Here is a 25,669-nt window from a genome sequence, read left to right as displayed (position 1 = left end):
AAATTCTCACGTCAATTTCATTTCAGCAAGATTTTATCTCCTACTCCTAAGTAAAAACAGGAAACCTTCTATGCTCTCTTCCTCTTAATACTCAAAATATAAACTTATCGGTATCTACTCACCCTCATCTCTCTTCTTTTCAAAGGAAGGGGACTATTTGAGTCTACCCATCTCCTTCTGGCTTATCTGAAATCTTAGTATATAAACTATTGTTTTTAATCTCCATATCTTCAATGTTTTCCTGAAACAAATTGAGATCCCTTAATGTATATGTTCAAGCCTCTCTCATCTTGAAAATTCTGCCATGACTCTGCATCATTCCCTTTTGCCATTCCACTAAAGAGTTATGTTTATTTTTCATTCATAGATTCTAAATCAGTATCTGATACATAGTTGACATATAATTAAAGGACTCACTCACTAGCAATTAATAAATATAAATAGCCAAATTTGTAAATGTGCACCTACAGAAATATTTACATGATAGATTCTTTTCACTAAAGACTTCTGCTTATGCTCCACATTTGCTGCTAAGTCACTTCAGTCGTGTCCGACTCTGTGTGACCCCATAGACGGAAGCCCATCAGGCTCCCCCGTCCCTGGGATTCTCCAGGCAAGAGCACTGGAGTGGGTTGCCATTTCCTTCTCCAATGTGTGAAAGTGAAAAGGGAAAGTGAAGTCGCTCAGTCATGTCTGACTCATAGCGACCCCACGGACTGCAGCCTACCAGGCTCCTCCATCCATGGGATTTTCCAGGCAAGAGTACTGGAGTGGCTTGCCATTGCCACTCCACATTGCCATTGCTCCACATTTAGAACTAACTAAAATTACAGATTGAGTCCACCCTAAAGGAGATCAGTCCTGGGTGTTCTTGGGAAGGACCAATGTTGAAGGTGAAACTCCATATACTTTGGCCACCTGATGCGAAGAGCTGACTCATTTGAAAAGACCCTGATGCTGAGAAAGATTAAGGGCAGGAGGAGATGGGGACCGCAGAGGATGAGATGGTTGGATGGCATCATTGACTCGATGGACATGAGTTTGAGTGAACTCCAGGAGTTGGTGATGGACAGGGAGGCCTGGCGTGCTGTGGTTCATGGGGTCGCAAAGAGTCAAGACACGACCGAGCGACTGAACTGAATTGAACTGAGTGGTTACAAATTCTCAAATGAACAAGTTATCAAAAACTAAAGTTTCTGTCCTAACTGCCCTCCCACCATAAAATAAATATTTGGGATCTGAAAAAGAATTTTCTTTTAACTAGGATATAGCTGTCCCAGGGGTCTGCCTGCATATATATCCAATGCAGTATATGGGAAGAGTAAAATGGGCTTTAAATAATACTGGTGACCTGACATGATACTTAGGACATTAAGTATCTTAGCAACATTAAGTTGCCCTAGGGCAACATTTTCTCCTCTTAGCTTACCAATAGATTGCTGACAAAATCAAATCAGTTTTAACAGCAAAATGTCCCAGCAAATGTGGATACAATTCCTCAGTACTTACGTCAGATTTCCCCACCACATACATATACATACACACACACAAAAATAAAATCCATCACTTGGATTTATAAGAGGCTGTGTGAAACTAAAATTATGAAATTATAAATGAGCATATGAAATCTTGTTAAAATTTAACTATAAACTTAACTTAAAAAACAAACAAACAAGAAATAAAAACCACAAGCTTGGCTCTTAAATCCAGTAATAAGGGCAGTGTGCAGGACACTGTTCAACAAAGCATGATTCTGCTTAAGTTGTGAAGGCCCATAACACGGTTCACGTCTGGGAGGTCACAAGTTTCCTACTCTACACATAGAAGGTCACATGTTCATTTTTTAAAGATGACAGGCAATTACTAACGGGCTTTATTTTTAATTGAGGTTTACCGGACTCCTGAGAAACCTGTGTGAAGGACAAGAAGCAACAGTTAGAATCAGACATGGAACAATGGACTGGTTCAAATTTGAGAAAGGAGTACGTCAAGGCTGTATATTGTCACTGTGCTCATTTAACTTGGGCTTCCCTGATGGCTCAGATGGTAAAGAATCTGCCTGCCAGGCAGGAGATGCAGGTTCAATCCCTACGTTGGGAAGATCTACTGGAGAAGGAAATGGCAACTCCCTCCAGTGTTTTACCTGGGAAATCTCAAGGACAGAGAGCTTGGTGGGCTACAGTCCATGGGTCGCATATGACTGAAGTGACAGCACACACGCATAGCTTTCAATGGTCTTTCCCTGGTCAATAACTCTGGGACAGGATTTGATTACAGGTTAGTTTGGTTACAGGCTGTGTTATGCTATGATAACACACAAACTCTAAAACCCAGTGTCTTTCAATACAACAAAGGTTTATTTCTTGCTCATACAAATCCTCTTTGGGTCAGGTGATTCTCCAAGAGAAGTGTCCTGAAGTGACAACTCTGTGTTCCAGGCTACTTCTATCTTGTGTCACTGCCATCTCAAATATGGCTTTCAGATTTTCTCAGCAAAGGAAAGTGATAGTACTGAGTATTCATATCCAGTATGACCTATGCTTTGACCACTTAAACCAATCACGTAAAAATTAAGGCTGAACAATGCATTCTTCCCATGTTCTAAGGAAGAGAAAAATGAAACGAAATATGAGGTCTGTCTCTGTAGCATCGAAATATATACATTAACATGTGTAAACAGATAGGTAGTTGAGAAGTTGCTGTATAACACAGGGAGCTAAGTCTGATGCTCTGTGATTACCTAGAGAGGTAAGATTAGGGAAGGGGGTGGGAGGGAGGCTCCAGAGGGAGGGAATATATGTATACTTATGGCTGACTGACACTGTTGTACAGCAGGAACCAACACAACATTGTAAAGCAATTATCCTCCAATTAAAAGTAAATACAGTGCATCTCTGCCATAATGACAAAATTTATTGTGACAACAATGTAAGGTAGGTATTATTGTTACTTCTTCTCTTAACTGAGCAATTATCCTCCAATTAAAAGTAAATACAGTGCATCTCTGCCATAATGACAAATTTTATTGTGACAACAATGTAAGGTAGGTATTATTATTACTTCTTCTTTTAACTGAGGAAATCAAGGCTCAGAGATATTAAATAACTTCTCTACAATTAGAAAGTAGTGGAGGTGTCTTAATTCCAGAGCTCCAATCTTTAACCACTTTAACTCTACTGATGTCCAGGCAGACTGGCACCATATCATTACCATGGAGTTAAACAATCAGAAGAGTTAAAATTTTCCATTAGCCTGAAATAAGATTGCACCTGAACATTCAACTTTTTAACAAGTAACTTAATGATGCACTAGTTTTGAATAAGAAACATGCTCTTCATAGAGAACAGAAAATCAAATGTTCTTTTGAAAACTGGTATACCTGATTACTTTAAACCAGATATGGCTTGAGTAGACAATTGGAATGCTAGCTAATTATTACTAAAAAGGTACACTTATACTATGAAAGTGAATGCAATATGTCAATTATATTCCAATAAAGCAGGGAAAAATTAATACCAGAAAGGAATATATCAACTATTCCTAAACCTTTTCACACTGTTCATGGGGTTCTCAAGGCAAGAATCCTGAAGTGGTTTGCCATTCCCTTCTCCACCTTAACCTGCCTCCTGAGAAATCCTGTATGCAGGTCAAGAAGCAACAGTTAGAACCGGACATGGACACAATGGACTGGTTCCAAATTGCGAAAGGAGTATGTCAAGGCTGTATATTGTCACCCGGTTTATTTAACTTATATGTAGAGTACATCATGTGAAATTCCAGGCTGGATGAAGCACAAACTGGAATCAAGATTGCCAGGAGAAATACCAATAACCTCAAATATGCAGATGACACTGCCCTATGGTAGAAAGCACAGAAGAACTGAAGAGCTTCTTGATGAAAGTGAAAGAGGAGAGTGAAACATCTGGCTTAAAACTCAACATTCAGAAAACTAAGATCATGGCACCCGGTCCCATCACTTTATGGGAAATAGATGGGAAACAATGGAAAAAGTGACAGACTTCATTTTCTTGGACTCCAAAATCACTGCAGATGTTGACTGCAGCCATGAAATTAAAAGACACTTGCTCCTTGAAAGAACAGCTATGACCAACCTAGACAGCATATTAAAAAAGCAGAGACATTACTTTGCCAACAAAGGTCCATCTAGTCAAAGCTATGGTTTTTCCAGTAGTCCTGTATGGATGTGAGTTGGACCATAAAGAAAGCTGAGTGCCGAAGAACAGATGCTTTTGCACTGTGGTGTTGGAGAAGACTCTTGAGTGTCCCTCGGACTGCAAGATCAAACCAGTCAATCCTAAAGGAAATCAGTCCTGAATATTCACTGGAATCTGCAATTCTTAACCACCATCACCCACAGACAATTGATTGAAACACACTGTTACCACTTTACACCAACCATGTTAAGGTTCTGTCACCTCTAGTGGCACTTCTGAGGAACACCTAACAAAATGGCCTTCTAGACCCTGATGCTGGGAAAGACTGAAGGCAGGAGAAGAAGGGGATGACAGAGGATGAGACGGTTGGATGGCATCACCAACTCGATGGACATGAGTCTGAGCAAGCTCCGGGAGTTGGTGATGGACAGGGAAGCCCGCTGTGCTGCAGTGCATGGGGTCGCAGAGTCGGGCACGACTGAGGGATGGAACTGACTGACTGATTCCTAAACCTGTATTTTGTTTCTGGTTGCAACTGCCTAGTTTTTAACTAGGAAATATTGTTATATTGTAAATATAACAATCTCACAAGATAAGTTACTATAAATAGTTAGCTTGATGTACTGACCACAAACGGTTTTTCTTAAAGAGTATATGAACAAGGAGCACTGCTCAACACTAGCAGTGCTGCTTAAAGTTTCACAGGAAACTTGGTTTAAACTTTGAATACTTGTCAACGTATGGCAAAACACAAAGCAGCTGCACTCTAATACTTCCTAGGTAGTCTAATTTTGAATGCATTGCTAACTATCACTTATTTAAAACTGAGTGTAGCATTAAAGTATTTAGAGACAACTGCTCAAAGTATACACAGGTACCCTCCAGATATTATAAATCTAGCCCTGGTCAAGTCAAAGCAACAGAGACCTGAATAGCAAGGCCCACTTAAGAAGTGCTTTTACTGAATTACCATGGTAATTCAATATCTCGGTATGACAGCAACAGGCCACATTGGAAACTGGTAACATAAAGTCCCAAGAAACCATGGCTACCAAGATGTTTTCTAGGAGACTGTCTAGCACAACATCCAGGAATATCTGTATTTCTAAGCAATGAGTTTGTTTTATGTTATGAACTCTAACCTAGATCAAGAACTATAGAGCTCAGTCACAGCCAAATTTATAGTGCATCCACAGACAAGTTTCAGAGTACACTGATAAACATTTCCTAACTCCATGCTTTTCTTTTGCTTCCGCTTTGAACTTGTTTTACTGTTTTTTGTGTGATAATCTATATGTATAAACTATTTTAAACCCTGTTCAGAACAAAACAGAGGAACACTGAAAGGAATAAGTCAAGAGTTTCAAGGGGCCCTTACAGGATCCTCTGTAGAATTCAGATCCATGTAATACTCTGGATAGAATTGTTCATATTTAATCATTAAAGGTTCAGGATGAACTAAAGCCAAGTGCTTTTACCATAAGCACATAATTACCTAGACTTGATCTTGATCAGTTGGCCAGGGGTTTGCAATGTTTTTTATTAAGAAGTCTATTGCTATGTACATTTAAAATTATGTTTCTAAGAGGTATATACAGCCACATGACCAAAAAATTGCTATTAAAACTGCAACCAGTCAGCAAATTTTACCTGGTATACTTTTCCTTTCCAATGCAAAAGAACTTCTGAAAACATATCGGACTAAATGATTAAAAGACGAGCAGCAAGGAACTGACTGTCTCTTTTATTTTTAAACTACCAGGGCAAGGTGCTATGTTTTTAAGGAGAAAAAGGATGAGGAAAGGAGAATTTTGAACAAGTACAAGGCATTGCCAAGACTTGAAAAGAGCTTAGGAAAAGAATAGAGAAAATTTTTCCCTTGGGAAAGATGCTGGTATACCTAAAGGAGCTGGAGAACTGAAATTATTCTAGGGGCTTACCAATAGTAGCAGAGCCACAAGAAGCATCGTTTCCAAAAAAAATTAAAGAAATATTTTGACAAGGTAGCTTTCAATACCATGATAAGTTACTGGAGAAACTGGGGTGAAAGCAAGACTGTCCTATACTTAGAAAGGTAATCAAAGAATTGTGTTTCTGAGCTCACTATCTTCGGGGTTAAAACTCTGGCCATGCTTTTGCTTAGAAATTTTGCTCTCAAAATCCAAATAAATGAGGGAAGAGTACAGATGACCAACATACAGAAACTGAATGTCCTGAAAACTGAAGAAAAAAGAAGAGTTGGGTACATGAAGACAGTCTTGAACTACAGAAAGGAAGAGAATCACAATCCCATTTGAAACTCAGGCAAGCGAGTAGACAGGCATATCTCTTCCTTCCAGCCTTACTTAAAATCTATCATCATAACAGCTCCCGTTACCTGCAGAAGATATTCTCAGTGGAATATCTGGAATAACTGAGAATATCTTGTGAAACCAAGAACACAAGCATTTCTTGAGTAGTTTGCAGTAAGAACAGGGTTTAAAACATCTTCCTGATATAGGAGAAAAAGACCTTTATAACACTGGGCAACACAAGAGTCAAGGTGGATCAGGGTTTCTAAACCTGGTCACCAGCGACATTTGGGTCAGATAATTCTTTGTTGTGGGGGGCTGTCCTGTGCACTGTAGGATACTTAGCAGCATCTCCCTGGCTTCTATCCCCTAGATGGTAACAGTACCCCTACCAATTGTGGCAATCAAACTATCCCTTGTGGGGAGCAAAAATCACCCCTGTTGAATACCTCTGTGATGGATGAAAACAAGTAACAAACAACTGCCAGGAATAACTCACTCTCTTGGTAAGTGGCACTCCCAAATCACCTCACCTTCTGAATGAGGAAACAGAAAGAAGGAACATCAGGATTTGTAGGAAAAATGACAAGTTCAAATTCTGAATATGTCAAAATGTGGGATATCAAGAGGGCAGGAGAAGAAGGGGACGACAGAGAATGAGATGGCTGGATGGCATCACCGACTCGATGGACATGAGTTTGAGTGAACTCCGGGAGTTGGTGATAGACAGGGAGGCCTGGTGATTCATGGGGTCGCAAAGAGTCGGACACGACTGAGCAACTGAACTGAACTGAAAGTGGAGATGTCCAAAAGTCAGTTGGATATATGGGACTGAAACCAAAAGAGGTTGTAGCAAGAGAAACAGACTAGAAAAGTATTAGCTACATTAATACCTCTGAAAAAGGCTTTTGTAAATCTTCAGCCAAAATAACATCCTCTTAAGAGATGATGATGATTACCCTAGCAAGCTCTACCTAGTGCCTAATTAAACAAGAAGTCCTTGATGGATTTAGTCTACCACAGGATAATGCATTCATGTGCAATTCTTACCTTCATCTGGACAAACCTGCGATATGTTAAAGTCTTCAGAGTAAACTCTCACATATCTTTACTAATTGATAGGCTACAGTAATTTTCCCACTTGGCATATGCTCCTTTTTGCCTTTTTGTTCCCAAATAGATATCTGCCCTCTACCACTGCATACATAATTAGCAAAAGCAGATGCAATTCTCTCATGCAGATGAGCTTTCTAACATTATCATTAAAGAAATTCTGTACTGGAAGGTTTAGAGACTCCAAACAGATTACACTTTTCCTTCAAAAAGAAACCTAAGAGTTTGAATATACCTCAGTTCAAGAATATATTTTCCTGAATGTCTGTTTTTGACTGAGAAAATTTACTTTTTTTCCAAGAAATTAGAAGATATTTCTACGTATGCTAAGTTCACTTGTTAAAAACCTATTCAACATGTTTTATGAAGAGTGACATTTCATGCAAAAATAGTAATGAAGAAATAATTTTCCTAACTTAAGACATAATCTGGTGAACAAAATAGATTAAAATAAATCTACATAAGTAAATAGAAATACTTTGCCTATGTTATATTTAGTTTAACTTGGTTTCCTTGTGTATAATCTTCTATTGCATCCTCTTTCTTTTTTAACTAACTTAAAAGCTTTTCTTTTTAAAGTGAGAGAAAGTTGATAATTTGTTTTAAAATAGTCATTTAAAATATCAATCAATTCACAAAATTTCTACCCAGCTCACCTGCATAGCTATATCTTACCAACACATTGACATACATCCAGTAAGAAAAGTTAACAATAAAGAATGGTGATATTTCCTTTCAGAGAAAATATTAAAGAGAACACACACATCAACACACACTCTGAAGAGGAAAAATACGTATAGCATTTTTCTGACCACAAACTAAATACTGAACAACAAAATTTTTAGGATTCACTTTTGCTTCCATAACTCTTACTAAAAACAAAAGGGTATCATTAAAATATCACTAAATTATTCTTTACATGCTCCTTAGGCTAAACTTATAAAATTAGATATGATTTATGTTGAAAGAAATTACTATGATCTCCCTCATAGTCCCATCCTCTTCCCACATAAAGAAAATGCAAATGATGCACAATTTAATTATGTTCTCCAGTGACTCTTATCACTTAAAATTACAACACAGCTAGTGAAGACAGAGAAAAAAAAGTAGTGACATGTATTTAAAAATTGTACTTTCTTACCAATATGTTGCTGCAGAGCCCAAGAGGAGTTTGAGGCACGAGCAGAGAGCATCTTTTCAACAGCTGGAGGAAGTCTCCTCCAATTAGTAAACTCCAAAGTGAAGATAAGAATGTCATCACTGACTGAGTCAATCCTACATCGGCAAGATATTAATACACATTTAGACACAAAATTCACCAAGGGTTCACTGTGAAAACAAATACTGTATACCAATTCTTAAAACATCCTGATGTGGAGGCAGACAGACAACTGCAGCAAAGAAAATATTCATGAAACAAAAGGCAAGTTCAGTGGATATGAAAAATCATCAAATCAGGTTCCTACACGAAACTCAAGCGACTGTGCATGTAGTTGTCCAATGGATGACAAGAGGAATTTCTACTCGAGCAGAGGTAGAGGCCTTGCCATTTTTCAGCAGCAGTGAGAAAAGACAGATTCAATGTCACTGACATTAGTGGACATGCCATTATTTCCTCCCAACTGGACCATCTTGCAAAATCTAGATTGGTCATCCTTACAGACACTTAATGTAACAGTGAAAGGATAGAGCCTAAACACCCAAACATGAAAATCACTCAGTCATGCCCGACTCTTTGTGACCCCAAGGACTGTATAGTCCTTGGAATTCTCCAGGCCAGAATACTGGAGTGGGTAGCCTTTCCCTTCTCTAGGGGATCTTCCCAACCCAGGGATCAAACCCAGGTCTCCTGCATTGCAGGCGGATTCTTTACCAGCTGAGCCACAAGGAAAGCCCAAGAATACTGCAGTGGGTAACCTATCCCCTCTCCAGTAGATCTTCCTGACCCAGGAATCGAACCAGGGTCTCCTGCATTGCAGGCAGATTCTTTACCAACTGAGCTATCAGGGAAGCCAAAGCTGTCTCCCTGGTGTATGGGAGACATGGTCTATTTCTGACCAGCCTTCAGAGATTTACTACAACAGTTCTCATCAAGAACCTTCCCCATTATAGATATGACTCTAGAGGATGTACCAGAGTAAGTTTTGTCTTGGACTGAAAGAAGTGAAGACAAACAGTTCTACTTCTCTTTTTTCAAAATAATGTCAGATTTCCTACCAACCCACCCAAAAGAGACTTCCCAAATTTTGTAAGTACTTGAATCTTAAGAGAAAGGGCAATGACCTAAGAAAAGTTCTGATTTCTAACAACACTTCTACTACTTACAAACATGTTGCCTAAATTCTTTAAGCCCTAGATATTGGTCTCTAAAATGAGAATAACACTTACCCTGTGTATTTCAGGAGACTGTTCATAAAAATAGCTGAGGCAATATAGTGAACAGACTTTTAAAACTATAAAATACTATATAAATATTTCATATTACTAGAACCCGCTTGGAACTTTCAGTACTATATTCTCAGTGGGCCTTATAACATTGTACACATGAAATTTAGTCAAAGCGTAAAGACAACTCTAAATTCTAACAAGATTACTCATCTTGTACTCAATTAGATACTCCCCTGACATCACACTGTTTGAAGAAAAATAAAATCATTAGGGTCTCTGGTGACTACTTCAAAACCAGAAATTCTTTTCAAGGTCGCTTTTTTTGAGACATTACTGAGCAAGGACAAAAGAAAGGGAAAAAAAAGAAAAAGAAAGAAACTGAGTAATACTCTAAACCTGTCATCTCAAAGACAACTTATTTCATGTAATTCAGGGTCCAAAGTATCCTTGAAATGACTGATCAGAGTATGAAAATTATTTCCCAAATTTTTAATTCTCTAACATGCAAACTCATATAAGGAAAAACAAACTACAGCACAAACACTCTGGGAAACATTTTACTTACCAAGAAGTTCTCAGTGAAGTCACAATTTATCAGAAAATACTGAGAATAAATGATATGATAAAATATATTCAAAGGCAAACAATCTCCTTCACTTTCTAGGAACCCAGACCAAAGGTTCCTCAGTTCTGGTTCCTTATTTCTTTTTTAACGGTTTCATTTTCCTACCTTAATGTGCTTTAAGTCTCACTGTGATCAAACACAAAGTCGTTTTTATGCAGTTATCTAAACACACACACAATAAATCTGTTTACACAGCTTCAGTTAACATAATGTTGAGTATTTTACCAACGCTGACAGTGCCACTAAAAATGTATTGTTACTGTACTACACTGACCATTACATTGTACAAAGCAGTTGTACAATCATAAACGACTGACAGTTAATCAACTAAATGCACAGATGACATTCTCTTTCTATTATTTGTCTACTGCACTGAGGGTGTGAGGGAAACCTAGTCTTGCATTAAAATATTTCAACTCTGCAGCTCATATTGTGACAGGCAATTATTTAGTCAAATACATTTTTAAAGACTATTTAAGACAAGCAGTATCTAGGAAAGACATTTGTAATTCACATGACAAAGATTAAGCAACAGACTTACATGTGATATAAATAAAATACAAACAAAATCCACTTTAACAGCATATTGGAATTTTTATGGGATAATTTTTTATAACAGTTCTTTGAATGTAAACTGATCAAAGGAAGCAAAACATTCATCACATTCAGCATAAACACTGGCTTTATCCATTCAATAAAAGATTAGCAAACAAAAATTTGACCATGTTATGTATTTTTACTGCTAAAGTGAAATTTTTCATCATGTTTTTTCTAATAAATATAAAGGAACTAAAGTTATTCCTTCAGAGTAAAATACATGCAATTTTTGTTCTCAATTCAAATAGCTGGAAGTTTTACAATTTACTAAAAATAAATATGTAGTTTACTGTTTATTAACTTCTTTCTATCCAAACACATCCAATAAACAAAGCACAAACCCAGTGGCTTATTACCACAAAAAATTCTCAAATAGGCAAGTTTTCACATGAGGGGCAGGGAACCCCATAAAAAGAATTAGGGATAGAAGACAATTTTAGGAGCCTTTTAGGAGGATAAAGCTAAATAATTCCCTTTTCTTCCAACAGAATATGTAGTTGTCTGAGGAGGAAAAGAAGAAGATACATTTAATTTTTTCCTTATATAGGTTATTCCTAACTTAGGAATAGGAAAGAGAAAAGTTGGCTCAGATTCCTCCAGTTAAGGCAACGGATTAAAGTACCCTTGTCACTAAGATGGTAAAGACTCTGCCAGCAATGCAAGCGACCCGGGAGCGATCCCTGGGTTGGGAAGATCCCCTGGAGAAGGGAATGGATATCCACTCCAGTATTCTTGCCTGGAGAATTTCATGGACAGAGGAGCCTGGTGAGCTACGTCCATGGGGTTGCAAACAGTCAGACACAACTGAGAGACTAACAAGGTACCTGAAATTAAGTGAAAAAATTACCATAACCCCAGGGATACACAGGACTAAGGCAGGATAGCATAGGGGCTACAAAGACAGACTTGAGCCATACTACTGGACAGCGTGGGTCCAAATCTTAAGCTCTAGTAGTAAATAGCTGCGTGAACTTTGGCAAGTATGTCGAACACTCTGTGCCTCAATCCCCTTCTCCATAAATTAATGATAATCGTATCTACTATATTTTAAATTAAATGAGTTAGTAGTAAAGAATCAATCATAGCAGCTACTGTATATCAGGCAATATTTTAAGTGTTGGTTAAAGAAATAAACTAAAAACCAGAATGGAGCATGAAGGCTGAAAGTAACAGGAAGTAAGATGGAGCTGAGTAAGTAGCTTCCGTAGTAAAACACAAGAAGTATGGTTGAGAAAAATGTGGGTGCCTTGGGAGCAAGAACAAAATGGAGTGACAGAGGAAAGGGAACACCCTGCCAGGACGGCCCACAGTATCTCTATGAGCTGGATTTACAGAAGCATTTTGGGGAGGGAATGGTGAGGGGCAACTGCTACTAGTTGTCAGAAGCCCAGACACAACAATAAAATCCACTAAGTAAACAGTTAAAGGGACTTACATAGTTCTGAAATAGCTGGATACAGCATTCAGTAGTGAGTATATATCTCAGCAGTGAGTGTATGTGTGCACGCACATGTGCACATGTAAAGGCAGTTTGTTAGGACAAGTAAACATATACAAATAACTTTTAAAAATTAGATTTCTCAATTGTCAATAATTTTATATCTCAGTTATTGAAAAATACTATGAATTTTTGTGAAAATTTATTGAAATGGTATACAGAAAATTACAACAATGAGTACTTGACAGATAACTATGTATTAATCAATCAACTGCTGGAGAAAGAAGTAAATACAATCAGGGACTCAAATCATTGTAAATTATAAACAAAAAGTAAAGTGGAGATTAGAGCATGCATCTAAATTTTGCTTTACTTCTATATTCCTCAAACCACCTATCAGATAGCAGATTTTCCTCACAAGCCACCAAACTGAAACATTCAGTATCAGAAAGACGTGACAGTCCTAAACTTAAAATTTTAAATCTCTGCTTAGAGAAAATTGTTGAATTCTATATTATGGTAGACATAATAAAAAGGTGAGATACTGGGATCCTGCCAAATAAAGATCTTTTCTTTACAATATAGATGGAGAGGCCACCAGGTGGAAGATGGAGTCACAGAAATGCAAATTAAATTTACAAGTAGGAAACACCAGTGTTTCCTGCATGAATCCCAAAGAGGACCTCTTTGAAAAGCAAAATTTAAATAACAAAATATCAAAGCACTCTTCTGCTGAAATCCAAAATTTTAGTACTTGCCTAAACATTATTTTAGTAAATGGTAGTTCTGAAGCACAAAAATGAAATCTTCCAAATATATCATTGAAATTTTATAAAACACCCCATGTTCTCTATATTCCTAGAGACGTTTATTCTATTTTCTCACTTGACTCAAATTATCAGGCCAAAAGAGTTCTCTTACTGCTACAATTATCAGTAATTTCTCAGTCCATCTAGACATGTAACTCCTGCAAAGGCTTGTAGAACAATTTTTATCCTTTTGCCCTAGAAAAATTCTGACTCAACTTTCATATAATCACTCATAGGTAATACGCTTCTGAGAAACCACTTGAGGTAAACAGGTGTATCCTCAGCTGCTTCAGATATCAGTATTTATTGAGAGAGACAAACAGGCAAGACGCTACAGGATAGGAGTATTCAATCTAGTTGACTAAAAGAGGCTAGAAATCGCCAAAGCTGCTACAACCATTCTGTTGCAGGCATTTTAAAAGCAGCATGAGGGATGGCCCAAGTAGAAGAAATAGCCCTCTCAAGAGGATTCACCGGCACCCGTTCCTTTCTGTTCCCTTCTAGCCGCCTCTAACCTTTTCCTAGGATTCTATCCTTACATTCAGGGCTTCCCAGTGGCTCAGTGGTAAAGAATCTGCCTGCCAAGCAGGAGACGCAGGTTCAGTCCCTGAGTTGGGAAGATCCCCTGGTGACGGAAATGGCAACCCATTCCAGTATTCTTGCCTGAAAAATCCCAAGGACAGGGGGGCTTGGTGGGCTACAGTTCATGGGGGTCACAAAAGAGTCAGATACGACTTAGCAATAAACAACAACAATCCTTACATTCAATCTATTAGCAGGTCCCCAATTCCTTCATCCCAACACAGCCATCACAATCAAAACACACAATCACAACCTCCTCCCAACACAGGCATGTCAAGAAATTGGGGGAAATGCAAAGAGTAAGGTCTACAGAGGTAGGATTTCTTACCAGGAACTGCACAGTAGATTCAGTGGGTCAAATCCAGCAAGCAGCAGAGATGGCAACCATTCTTTATACTTTGTCCGTGCTTTAACTGCGTGATTTATAAATTCAGATATATGGTCCCATGGTGCTGATGGGCAACATTTCTTCAAAAAGTAGCGAAATACTGAAAACCTCTCATACTTCAGGCAGTATGCCAAATGAAGTTCATTTAGCTGAGCTCCATATTTCAAAAGAATATTTACAATTCCAAAGAAGTCACAGCTCCATCAGCAAAAAGGAAGGTAGGAGAAGGGGGGGAAGAGGAAGGGAAGAGAAGATTTTCACATTAAAAAAAATTCTTTCAAATAGTAATAGTTATGACTGGAAAATAAGAATAGCAGATGCTCAAGAGGGAGGGGACATATGTAGACCTACAGCTAATCCATGTTGATGTATAGCAGAAATCAACACAACATTGTAATTAGATGTACAGCAGAAACAAATACAATATTGTGATTATCCTTCAATTAAAAATAATTTGAAAAAAGAATGGAAGATGTGACAGTGGATGGTTTTACAAGTCCAGTGGATTGAGACTAGAAGACATTTAATTTACACCACGTTGCATGGTTTTTAATTTTCAACTATGAACAAGTCATGCCCTTAGAATTTAAAATACTTACCTTAAATAAAATTATCACTGACAAGTAAAACTCTTTTCAAACTGTGATTTTTTTATGCACAATTAATTATCTATACTACAAAATACTTGCAAAACAAAGTTAATAAACAATGTGATCAGTCAAAAAAGACAGGATCAATTTCCCCCTTTCTTTTAAATTTCTAGTGGTAGAAAGCAATCAAATACAAAGCCTTTTTTATGAAAACATAACTTACAGCTTTACATTTTTTAAAATTAATCTTTTACTGAAGTGCTTTACTGAATGAAAGTGTAATTACTGAATGAAAGTGTTTTACTGAATTACTGAAATTGTTATTATTTTATACCTGCTGAATTGGTTACCTGTTTTAAAAATGATCATCCTGCTAAGCTGTGCTTAAAATGACGAAAAGTAAGTTTAACTCTTTTATGAGAGAGCTAATTGGCAAAATGTGTCAAAAGAGGTATCATAGCAAAGTTATAAAGAGCACAGACTGGAGGAGGACTGCTCAGCCACTGACTAGCTGTGTGACTCTGAGCAAGTTACTTAACCATCCTGGCACATAGAACTAGCATTATATAAGTATCTGTAAAATAAAATGATATGCAAAGTAAAATACCACAAATTTAAATATAATAAACATAAATCCTGGGAATTTATCTATGAGACAAAAGGAAATTATATCCTATCTGCACAAATATATTAACCACAGTATTGTCTATAATAGATATTTTTAAATAAATTAACTGTTTAACAGAGGAGGAGATACGTGCAAAATATGACACAGTCACTAAAAACTAAAATTATGATGGTTATGTGATCACATTTAAAAAACTGTTTAGGATATAACCTTAACTTTAACAAAGTTCAGTAAACATGTACATTCACTAAGCAGACAACTGCAAAAGAAAATATGCAAGAATAAAATAATTTTCCTTCTGAAACTGGCATTAATGCTATTTTAAATAACAAGAAATAAAAAGAAATATTTCATTATTCATAGTATTAAAGAACCTAAATAATTAAGAATCATAAAAGGAAAATAAAAAACAAATATAAAACATTTAAACCATTGTCATGTGAGACCAACTACTTCTGAGAACTTGAGGCCAAGGTTTCAAAGCAGTTAAACACCACATACATAAATATCACTTATGTAAATTTTTGTAAATCTGTTTTATTTGCTCTCTGATTTGTGCTTCTTTTCTTCAGTTAAAAGATTGAATACTAATTCTCTTTATTATCAATGATATACATAGTAATTAGAAAAGAAAAAGCTATAATTAAAATTTTCTTTATAAAAATTAATTAACTTTGTTGTCTGTCTAGTATATATTGATATCTGTTCCTGGAAACACCATCATCCTTATCACTGTTCTTGAAAAGAGCCCTGTATATACTTTTTTTTTCTTATGGCTATTTTCAGATACAGGAAAGCTAAAAGAATTTATTGCCAACAGTCCTGCACTACAAGAAATGCTAAAGGATATACTTTTCTTTTTTTTAATTTTATTTTGTATTGGGGTTTAGCCGATTAACAAACAATGCTGTGACAGTTTCAGGTAACAGTGCAGGGACTCAACCATGCATATGTATTTGTATCCACGCTTAGAGGATATACCTCTGACTGATGGTTTTAAACAGTTATAAGCAATTTCTTTCAACCACTCTGACCTCATTTAACTAGGCTCTTATTATTCTGCCTGCAGTGATTACTTGCTGATTCCACTACAGAACAGATGAGCAACACATGAAATGGACTGTTGGACACATTCCAACAAACATATAGGAAAGTGGGAAAAGCTCGAGACACTGCCTTATTACAAATGTGATACACAATTCTCAAAAACACTTAATTTTCAAGGCATATATGTTTAGATGGATGCTTCAGAAACTGGCTAAACTCTTCCCTCAAGCAATGTGAAAGCATCACTGGCCTAACCACAGATGCTTTACCTCTCAGAGAGGATGACGTATTTTTGCTACAGAATACAAAGGTACATGAGAGCCCTAAATGCACCCTGTTATATTAAGTGCCACAGATTATAGAGAATCTATTTTCTGTTTAGGAAAAAAAACTATAAAACCAAGAGGCTTTCCTATTCAAATTTCAAATATAGTGTCTAGTCATGTGACTCATGCTAAGAAAAATTTAAGGACAAGGCCATAGATAAACCAACCATCCATCTCTAAATGTTAGAGGAACATGTGCACATATAACTCCCCATAATAACAACCTTTATCTATTCTATACCAGGCAACTATGTTAAATGTGTTACATGGAAGATTTGCCTTAATATTCACAATAACCCTAAAAAGTAACTTTCATTACCATCTCCACTCTAGATGCAAAAATTGAAGCTTAATCACAAAACTACTGGGATAATAATAACAAATCAAAATCCAACAGTGAATATGATATAGCAAGTATCAGCAATGTCTCTCCTACATTATAAAAACAAAACATCTCAGGAAATAGTCAAATCAAGAATTATTTTAAGGCCAGACCTATGTTTCTTGAAGTATGTTCCATGGAACACTAGTCCCTGCAAATTTTCTATGTTAAAAAAGCCTCCATAATTAAAATACTCAAGAGGCCCTTTATAGTATACACTAGTCCATTTAAAAGAGAAATACAGAATGAACTTAATTTTAAACAGTATGCTAGCTACATTTTTAAAATATATGCTCAAGTATTTTTCTTCAGACTCTGGATACACTTCAGAGGAAGTACCTTTAGAATTAAAGCAATGGATCCAATCATTAATCAGAAAAAAACATAATAAAGAGGATATAAAATGCCCCAAATGTCTGTAAACACAGGAACAATAGTGTATTTATTGTAAAGTTCATCCTATGTTTCCAAATTTTTCAAACTTTGGTAGACTCATCCCTCCTTAGGAATTCATAAAACACACCACCATAAGAAAAGTTCTTAGAAGCCCTTCAGGAAACAAAGCTAATTACCACTGCTTAACCCTATGTTTTCCAAACTTAATTAACTAAAGAACCCTTTTTACCCTGTGTGTTATCTATTAACAATGTATAGAAAGAGTATTCTACAAAACACAGTTCTAACTCCTTCCAGTTATCACACTGCCTTGTATTAGAAGGAATAAGAGCACACTCCTAAAGGGCTTTTATAAACTACCTACTGCTACATTATAAATGCTTTTTCAACAGAACTACCATTTACATGGTCCATAATAAACACAAAATAAAACTGGAGGATCATAAAACTTTTTCAGCATACCCTGAGCTTGTAACATTATACATCTCAAATATACATAACGAGCTCCAGCAACTCAAGTAACTTTAGTGCTTTACAACAACCTTGATTATTACAGGCCAATGAGCAAGATAAGGGCTTAGATAAAACTTTGGTTAAAATATAAATTACATGGGAATATGTATGTGTTTCTCTTAACACTTAATACAAATTCTCTTTCAAGCCCTGATGGTGAATCAGAAAAACTCTTCAAGTCCTAGAGTAGTCCTTATTTAACACAAATATCAAGAACTACTTATGACACATTAGGAGACTTTATATTATACAACAGTGAAAACCATAAGGCACAGAGAAAGAGAAGTTTAAAAACCAAAAATGCAATGTCTAAACCTTATTTGGGGCTTCTGCCCTTTGAAGTTCAAAACTGCACAGAAACAGGCTCAGATAAAGAAGCACAGTAAAAGGAAATTCAACATGTTAATAAGGTTTCTTTTAAACAAATGGAAATGGACAAATATCTTAATAACCCAACAAAACCTCCAACCGACATTTTAGCTGAATTTTTCAATTAAAAGGCCATATAGTAAGTTTTACTGAATGGCTTTTAGCCATCAGCTGAAAATAAAATAAAGACATTACTTTGTGTTAGATGTATCCATGTGTGATACAATGATAAGAATGGACACAATTATTTTTATAAAATTAACAGGATAACAATGATCAGTACTGATTAGAAAGACAGACATAATCAGGTCAGTTAAGCCTGAAGTCCTTTCTACAGTCATATATAAAAAGCATTAAAATTTGTTTAAATTTCCTGTAATTTCTCAACTTCCCATCTCTTTCACCCATTCCAGTTAAATAAGTCTTTTTCTTGTATTTTCTCATTTGAGTTGAATTACTCAGCTATGCCCCTGAAAGACTGGCTTCATGTCACTGAAGCTGTTAACTTGTTAGCCCCAAAGGACAAAGAATTCTTTTGTACAGTGGTGGAGGAGACAAGACAACTTTCCATCATGCTTTGGAGTATGAGAAGAGCTAAAGGTCACTGCTTCAAATAGAAGCCCATTCTCTCCAAGGGATACTCAGTAAAAATGTTTCAGAATGCTAATCCTGAGCTAAAAAGTTAAACTGGCTGAATAAAACAAAAAAGAAGGGAAAACTTAAAACCTAGAGCCATTATTTATATTTATTATCTTCATCACTTTTTGATATTAATTATACTGTTTGTAAAAGCGGATAACTTTACCATAATGTAACAGGCCAACAGTGCAAAGAGCATCCGAAATGTTAAATTTCTAGATCTCAGAGAAATGCCAGAAAACACACAAATAAGAAAACAAAAGTTTTTGGAAACTATTACCAAGGTGAAAAGGCAGCCTTCAGACTGGGAGAAAATAATAGCAAAGGAAACAACTGACAAAGAATTAACCTCCAAAATATACAAGCAGTTCATACAACTCAATATCAGAAAAATAAACAACCCAATCAAAAAGTAGGCCAAAGAACTAAACTAACATTTCTCCAAAGAAGACATACAGGTAGCTAATAAACACAAGAAAAGATGCTCAACATCACTCATTATCAGAGAAATGCAAATCAAAACCACAATGAGGTACCATCTCACACTGGTCAGAATGGCTGCCATCAAAAAGTTAACAAACAATAAATGGTGGAGAGGGTGTGGAGAAAAGGGAACCGTCTTACACTGTTGGTGGGAATGCAAACTGATACAGACACTATGGAGAATAGTGTGGCGATTCCTTAAAAAACTGGAAATAGAACTGCCATACGACCCAGCAACCCACTGCTGGACATACACACCGAGAAAAGCAGAATTGAAAGAGACAAAGGTACCCCAATGTTCACTGCAGCATTGTTTACAATAGCTAAGACATGGAATCAACCTAGATGTCCATTGGCAGAAAAACAGGTAAGGTACATAAACACAATGGAGTTTTACTCAGCTATGAAAAAGAACACATTTGAGTCAGTTCTAATGAAGTGGGTGAAACTGGAGCCTATTATACAGAGTGAAATGAGTCAGAAAGAGAAACGCCAATACAGTATATTAACACATATATATGGAATTTAGAAAGACGTTAACAATGATCCTATATGCAAGGCAGCAAAAGAGACACAGATGTAAAGAACAGACTTTTGGACTGTGTGGAAGAAGGCAAGGGTGGGATGATTTGAGAGAATAGCACTGAAACATGTATATTACCATATATAACATAGATGACTAGTGCAAGTTCAATACGTGAAGCAGGGTATCCCAAACTGGTGCTCTGGGACAATCCAGAGGGATGGGGTGGGGGGGGGGAGGTGGGAGAGAGGTTCAAGATGGGGCGATACATGTGGCACTCATGGCTGATTCATGTCGATGTATGGCAAAAACCACCACAATATTGTAAAGTAATTATCCTCCAATTAAAATAAGCTAACTTAAAAAAAAGAAAGGTTTTTGACTCATTAATACCTAGTCAGGTAAGCATTGATTAAATCTTTTATACAATGATCTTATACCAAACCAACATTACGATAATAACACACTGTTACTATAAAAATAAAATTTCAAAACTCGTATCACAGGCTTCCCTGATGGATCAGTGGTAAAGAAATCTGCCTGCCAATGCAGATGTAGGTTCAATCCCTGGTCCAGGAAGATCCCACAGACCCATGCAACTAAACCCATGCACCACAACTATTGAGCTCTAGAGCTCAGGAGCTGCAACTACTGAACCCACTGCCACAACTACTGAAGCCCTGTGCCCTAGAGCCCATGCTCCACAACAAGAAAAGATACCAAAAGGAGAAGATCACGCACCACAAAGAAGAGCAGCCTCGCTCCCTGTAACTAGAGAAAAGCCCACTCAGCAACGAAGACTCAGCACAGCCAAAATAAAAGAAAACAAAACTGGAGATCGAGTCAAGATAGCAGAGCACTGAAACTGCAACTAGCTGTTGAACAACTACTGACAGGCCACTGAAACTCACCAAAAAAAGATACCCCATGTCCAAAGACAAAGGAGAAACCACAACAAGACACCTCACCACCAGAAGGCAGGCAGAAGAAGCAAGAAAATCCCACAGTCACCAGAATGAAAACCATATCACAGAAAGTTAAGCAAAATGAAAAGGCAGAGGATCATATCCCAGATGAAAGGATAAGACCTCAGAAAGTCAACTAAATGAAGTAGAGATAAGCAACCTTCCAGAAAAAGAATTCAGAATAATGACAGTGAAGATGATCTAGGATCTTGGAAACAGAATGGAGAAGATGCAAGAAATTTTTACCAAAGACCTAGAAGAACTAAAGAACAAACAGAGATGAACAATACACTGGAAGGAATAAACAGCAGAATAACTGAGCCAGAAGAACAGATAAGTGACCGGGAAGACAGAATGGTGGAAATCACTGCCACAAAACAGAATATTAAAAAAGGATGAAAAAAAAAAATGAGGACAACCTAAGAGACCTCTAAGACAACATTAAATGCACCAACATTTGCATTATAGGGTCGCAGAAGGAGAAGAGAGAGAGAGGATCAGAGAAAATATTTGAAGAGATAATAGCTGAAAACTTGCCTAATTTGGGAAAGGAAAGAGTCAACCACATCCAAGAAGCACAGAGAGTCCCAGGCAGAATAAACCCAAGGAGGAACACGCCAAGACACATAGAAATCAAACTGGTGAAAATTAAAGACAAAAATATTAAAAGCAACAAGGGACAAATGACAAATAACATATAAGGGAACTCCCATAGGTTATCAGCTGATCTCTCAAGAGAAACTCTACAAGCCAGTAGGGAATGGCACAATATATTTTAAAGTGATGAGGGAAGAACCTGCAACCAAGAATATTCCATCCAGCAAGGCTCTAGTTCAGATTTGATGGAGAAATAAAAAGCTTTACAGACAAGCAAAAGTTAAGAGAATTCAGTACCACCAAACCAGCTTTACAACGAATGATAAAGGAACTTTTCTAGGCAGGGAACACAAAAAGAGGAAAAGATCTACACAAAATAAACTTGAAACAAATAAGAAAACCATAATAGGATCATGCTGCTGCTGATACTAAGCCACTTCAGTTGTGTCCAACTCTGTGTGACCCCACAGATGGCAGCTCACCAGGCTTCCCCGTCCCTGGGATTCTCCAGGCAAGAGTACTGGAGTGCGTTGCCATTTCCTTCTCCAATGCATGAAAGTGAAAAGTAAAAGTGAAGTCGCTCAGTTGTGTCCGACTCTTAGAGACCCCATGGACTGCAGCCTACCAAGCTCCTCCGTCCACGGGATTTTCCAGGCAAGAATACTGGAGTGGGTTGCCATTGTCTTCTCCCAATAGGATCATATGTATTGATAATTATTTTAAATGTAAATGGATTAAATGCACCAACCAAAAACACAGACTGGCCGGGGGCAGGGCAGGGGGACGAAAACATGTGCATGTATGCACTTCCACTTACCACATCACTCTACTTAATTCCCCAAATTTATGTAATTATTTTATATTGTTAGGTTAATCATATTTCTATTATGGCTTGCAATTATAATTATTTTTTATTTTTTGGTCTGGTTACTGATTGTGAAAACTGATAAACATTTTTTACTATTGTGATCATGTTAGAAAAAAGCTGATACCACTAAACTTTTTATCTGTTACCAAATCTCTGAAAATTCAAATATTGAATAATTAATTTTAGAAAATAGTCTTTCAAGTTCCCTGGTATTATTTTTGTGACCAAAACTCAAATTCTTATTCATAATCAGTAAATGTAATACAGGAAATTCATACACTGTCTTAAGAAACAGAACAAAAAGCTATTTTTAAACAAAATTAGTCAATTGTCCTTTAGAAAGGTAATTCTAATTAATTTAAATAATTTTAAGTATGCAACCTAGAGAACTCAAATTTTCAGATGCATATTGAAAGAAATTGAAAAATTAACAAATTTTTCAATTTCTTTCCCCAGGCACTGTCTATGTTACCCTCTTGAAATACTAAAACAAAACCTACTAGGAGAATTGACAGTTTTCTTGCTTGATCAGCTTTACATTGAATCTCAAAATAATCAAATGATTTTCCCATTATATGTACAGCGATTACATGCAAACTAAGAACCCAACATTAGCTTATGTAAATGTATTACAAAGACTAAAAATTTAATTGATGTTATTTTTAGATAAACACAGAATGGCAAAAGCTATGTCTTCTCCAGAAATGAAGAAGAGAATTAACCTTGATATTTTTGTGTGATGTGCCAAACACTGTGCAGTGCACTATATGTATATACAAATATTAAATGTGAGCATATGCGATAATAAAGCTACCATCTCTTAGCCTTAGTCTTTTGGGAAATGCTTCCCTTTCAATTAAATTTCCCACTGGGTAGGTAAATAATGGCAAAGATGTTTCAAAATTAAGTCTACTGCCATGGCCCTGACAAACATTAAAAAGTAAACTGTAAAGACTGAGAGATGTACCCTCATCAAAGAGATACTTGATGTTTTGGCTTTTTTCCCTATGGACTAACAAATAGCATTTTCCAGCGAGTTTTCTTACTGATAACCTACCTTACTAATTAAAAATACATTTGGTCCAATTATAAGTTCCCACATGGAAGAAAATACATGACAAGTCCTTATAAAGTCACTAAAAAAGATTTCAGTTATAATACATAGGGCCACTTCACATAGCAACATTGCCAAGAATAGTAAAAAACAAAGTCTAATAGCTCATGTCTGTGACCAAAGACCACCATAAACCACACTGTTACTTCTTTTAAGTTTCCAACAGTTTGATTATTTTGTAAGCATGCTTTTCTTTGAGCTTCTCCTACTTTGGTTTACTTAGCTTCTTAAATCTATAAACTTGTGTCCTTATCTAATGTTGGGATGTGTTTGCCCATTATCAGTCACAATCTCCTCCTCTCTTATGGATCCTAATGACATGAATGTCAACACTGATAATATTGTCCCTCAGGTCCCTGAGGCGCTGTTCTTTTCTGTCCCCCCAGTCTTCTTTTTCTCTGTTCTTTTGTTTGGATAATTTATATTGGTCTATCTGCAAGGTAACTAACTCTTTTCTCTGTCAATTCCATTCCACTATGAAGCTCATACAGCTAACTTTTCATTTCAGATATTACACTTTTCAGTTTTTATTAAAGAGTCCATTTGGTTCTAATTTTTACTTCTAAACTGAAAATATCTATCTTTCCGTTTATTTCAAGTGTGTTTACCTCATTACAACAGTAGTTTACAATTATTTGATATTTCCAACATCTACATCATCTCAGGACTGACACTGTTAATTGTCTTTTCCCTCTAAAATTGGTCATATTTTTCTGGTTCTGTCAAGTAATTTTAGATTGTATCCTGGATATTATGAATAGCAATGCTGTGTGTAGACTCTGGGCCCTGGGACCTGCTATAATTCTTTGACTATAATACTGATTGTGTTTGTTTGTTTTAGCAGGCATATAACCTAGTTAGGTTCAGACTACAATTTCTTTTTCACCTTTACAGACAGTTATTCCAATGTGAATTCAGTTCTCAAGCCTTTGCTATGCTGCTTTGAGTCTGGCCCCATGAAATGTGCCACTCGGGTCTGAGACTTGGGTGATAGTTCAAATCCTGTTGTCAGTAATTTCTGTCCTGTGCATTCAAAGGTTGGATGGGCTCTGGACATATGTAGGTTTGTACACAGAATTAAGAAAACCTTTTCTCCAGCTCTCTTTCTCCAGGATTTCCCTCATATCCTGTCCCAGAGGGTTCTATTCTACCCAATTCCTCAGGCCAGAAAAACATTTATTTTAAGGTATTTTGGTGTTAATATGAGCACAGAATCCCAGGGGGATTCTGGTGGGCTTCCGTCTGTGGGGTCACACAGAGTCGGACACGACTGACGTGACCTAGCAGCAGCAGAGCAGGAGCACTGCTATGGTTTAACATGTTTAATTCAAACTACACTTATAAGATGATGAGCTATGAGCTAAGCTGCTATGACAGAAGAACCAAAAATATCATTCCTCCTAAAGCTAAGATGAAGGCTAAAACAGATTACTGATATGCTGGACACACAGACATACAACTATATAAAACCATTATGTTCTTATCAAATACAAAAAATGTTCAATTCTGATCTAATAAGAAAAAATGGAGACATATATAATGACAACTGAATTAACTAAGTCAACAGTACAGCCCTAGTGAGGCAAACTAAAGTAACTTGGTCTCCTGTTTAGAAAGATAAAACCAAAGAAACTATACAGTGAACTATGAAATCATGAAAGTTATGCACAGAGTGGATCCTAGATACTCAGATTAACCAAAACTACGATACCCATACAGTGTGTACCTAGAAGCTTAAGTTCAGAACAAATAAAAATGAACTATTTTACACAGCAAATGTTAAGAGATGGTAGAGAATGAAAAGCTTAGCAAATAAGCTCTTG

The 25,669-nt window shown here is 36.6% G+C and overlaps 1 protein-coding gene across 2 annotated transcripts in view; it reads right to left on the bottom strand.

The window, feature by feature from the left end:
- ASB3 (ankyrin repeat and SOCS box containing 3) overlaps positions 1-25,669 on the bottom strand; it is a 114,858-nt gene that overhangs the window by 10,869 nt on the left and 78,320 nt on the right. For both annotated transcript variants that reach the window (XM_088841482.1, XM_088841481.1), the window contains exons 8-9: positions 14,347-14,604; positions 8,721-8,854 (exon numbers count right to left, since the gene is read on the bottom strand). In XM_088841482.1, coding sequence (XP_088697608.1) covers positions 8,721-8,854; positions 14,347-14,604 — 392 coding nt within the window. The remainder of the gene's footprint in view (positions 1-8,720; positions 8,855-14,346; positions 14,605-25,669) is intronic.

Source organism: Moschus berezovskii, chromosome 11 (assembly GCF_049115385.1).
Source record: "Moschus berezovskii isolate FMDL1 chromosome 11, NW_MosBer_1.0, whole genome shotgun sequence".
Classification (NCBI taxonomy): domain Eukaryota; kingdom Metazoa; phylum Chordata; class Mammalia; order Artiodactyla; family Moschidae; genus Moschus; species Moschus berezovskii.
Note: the sequence above shows the minus strand (reverse complement) of the source record. Positions and strands in the feature narration are given on the sequence as shown.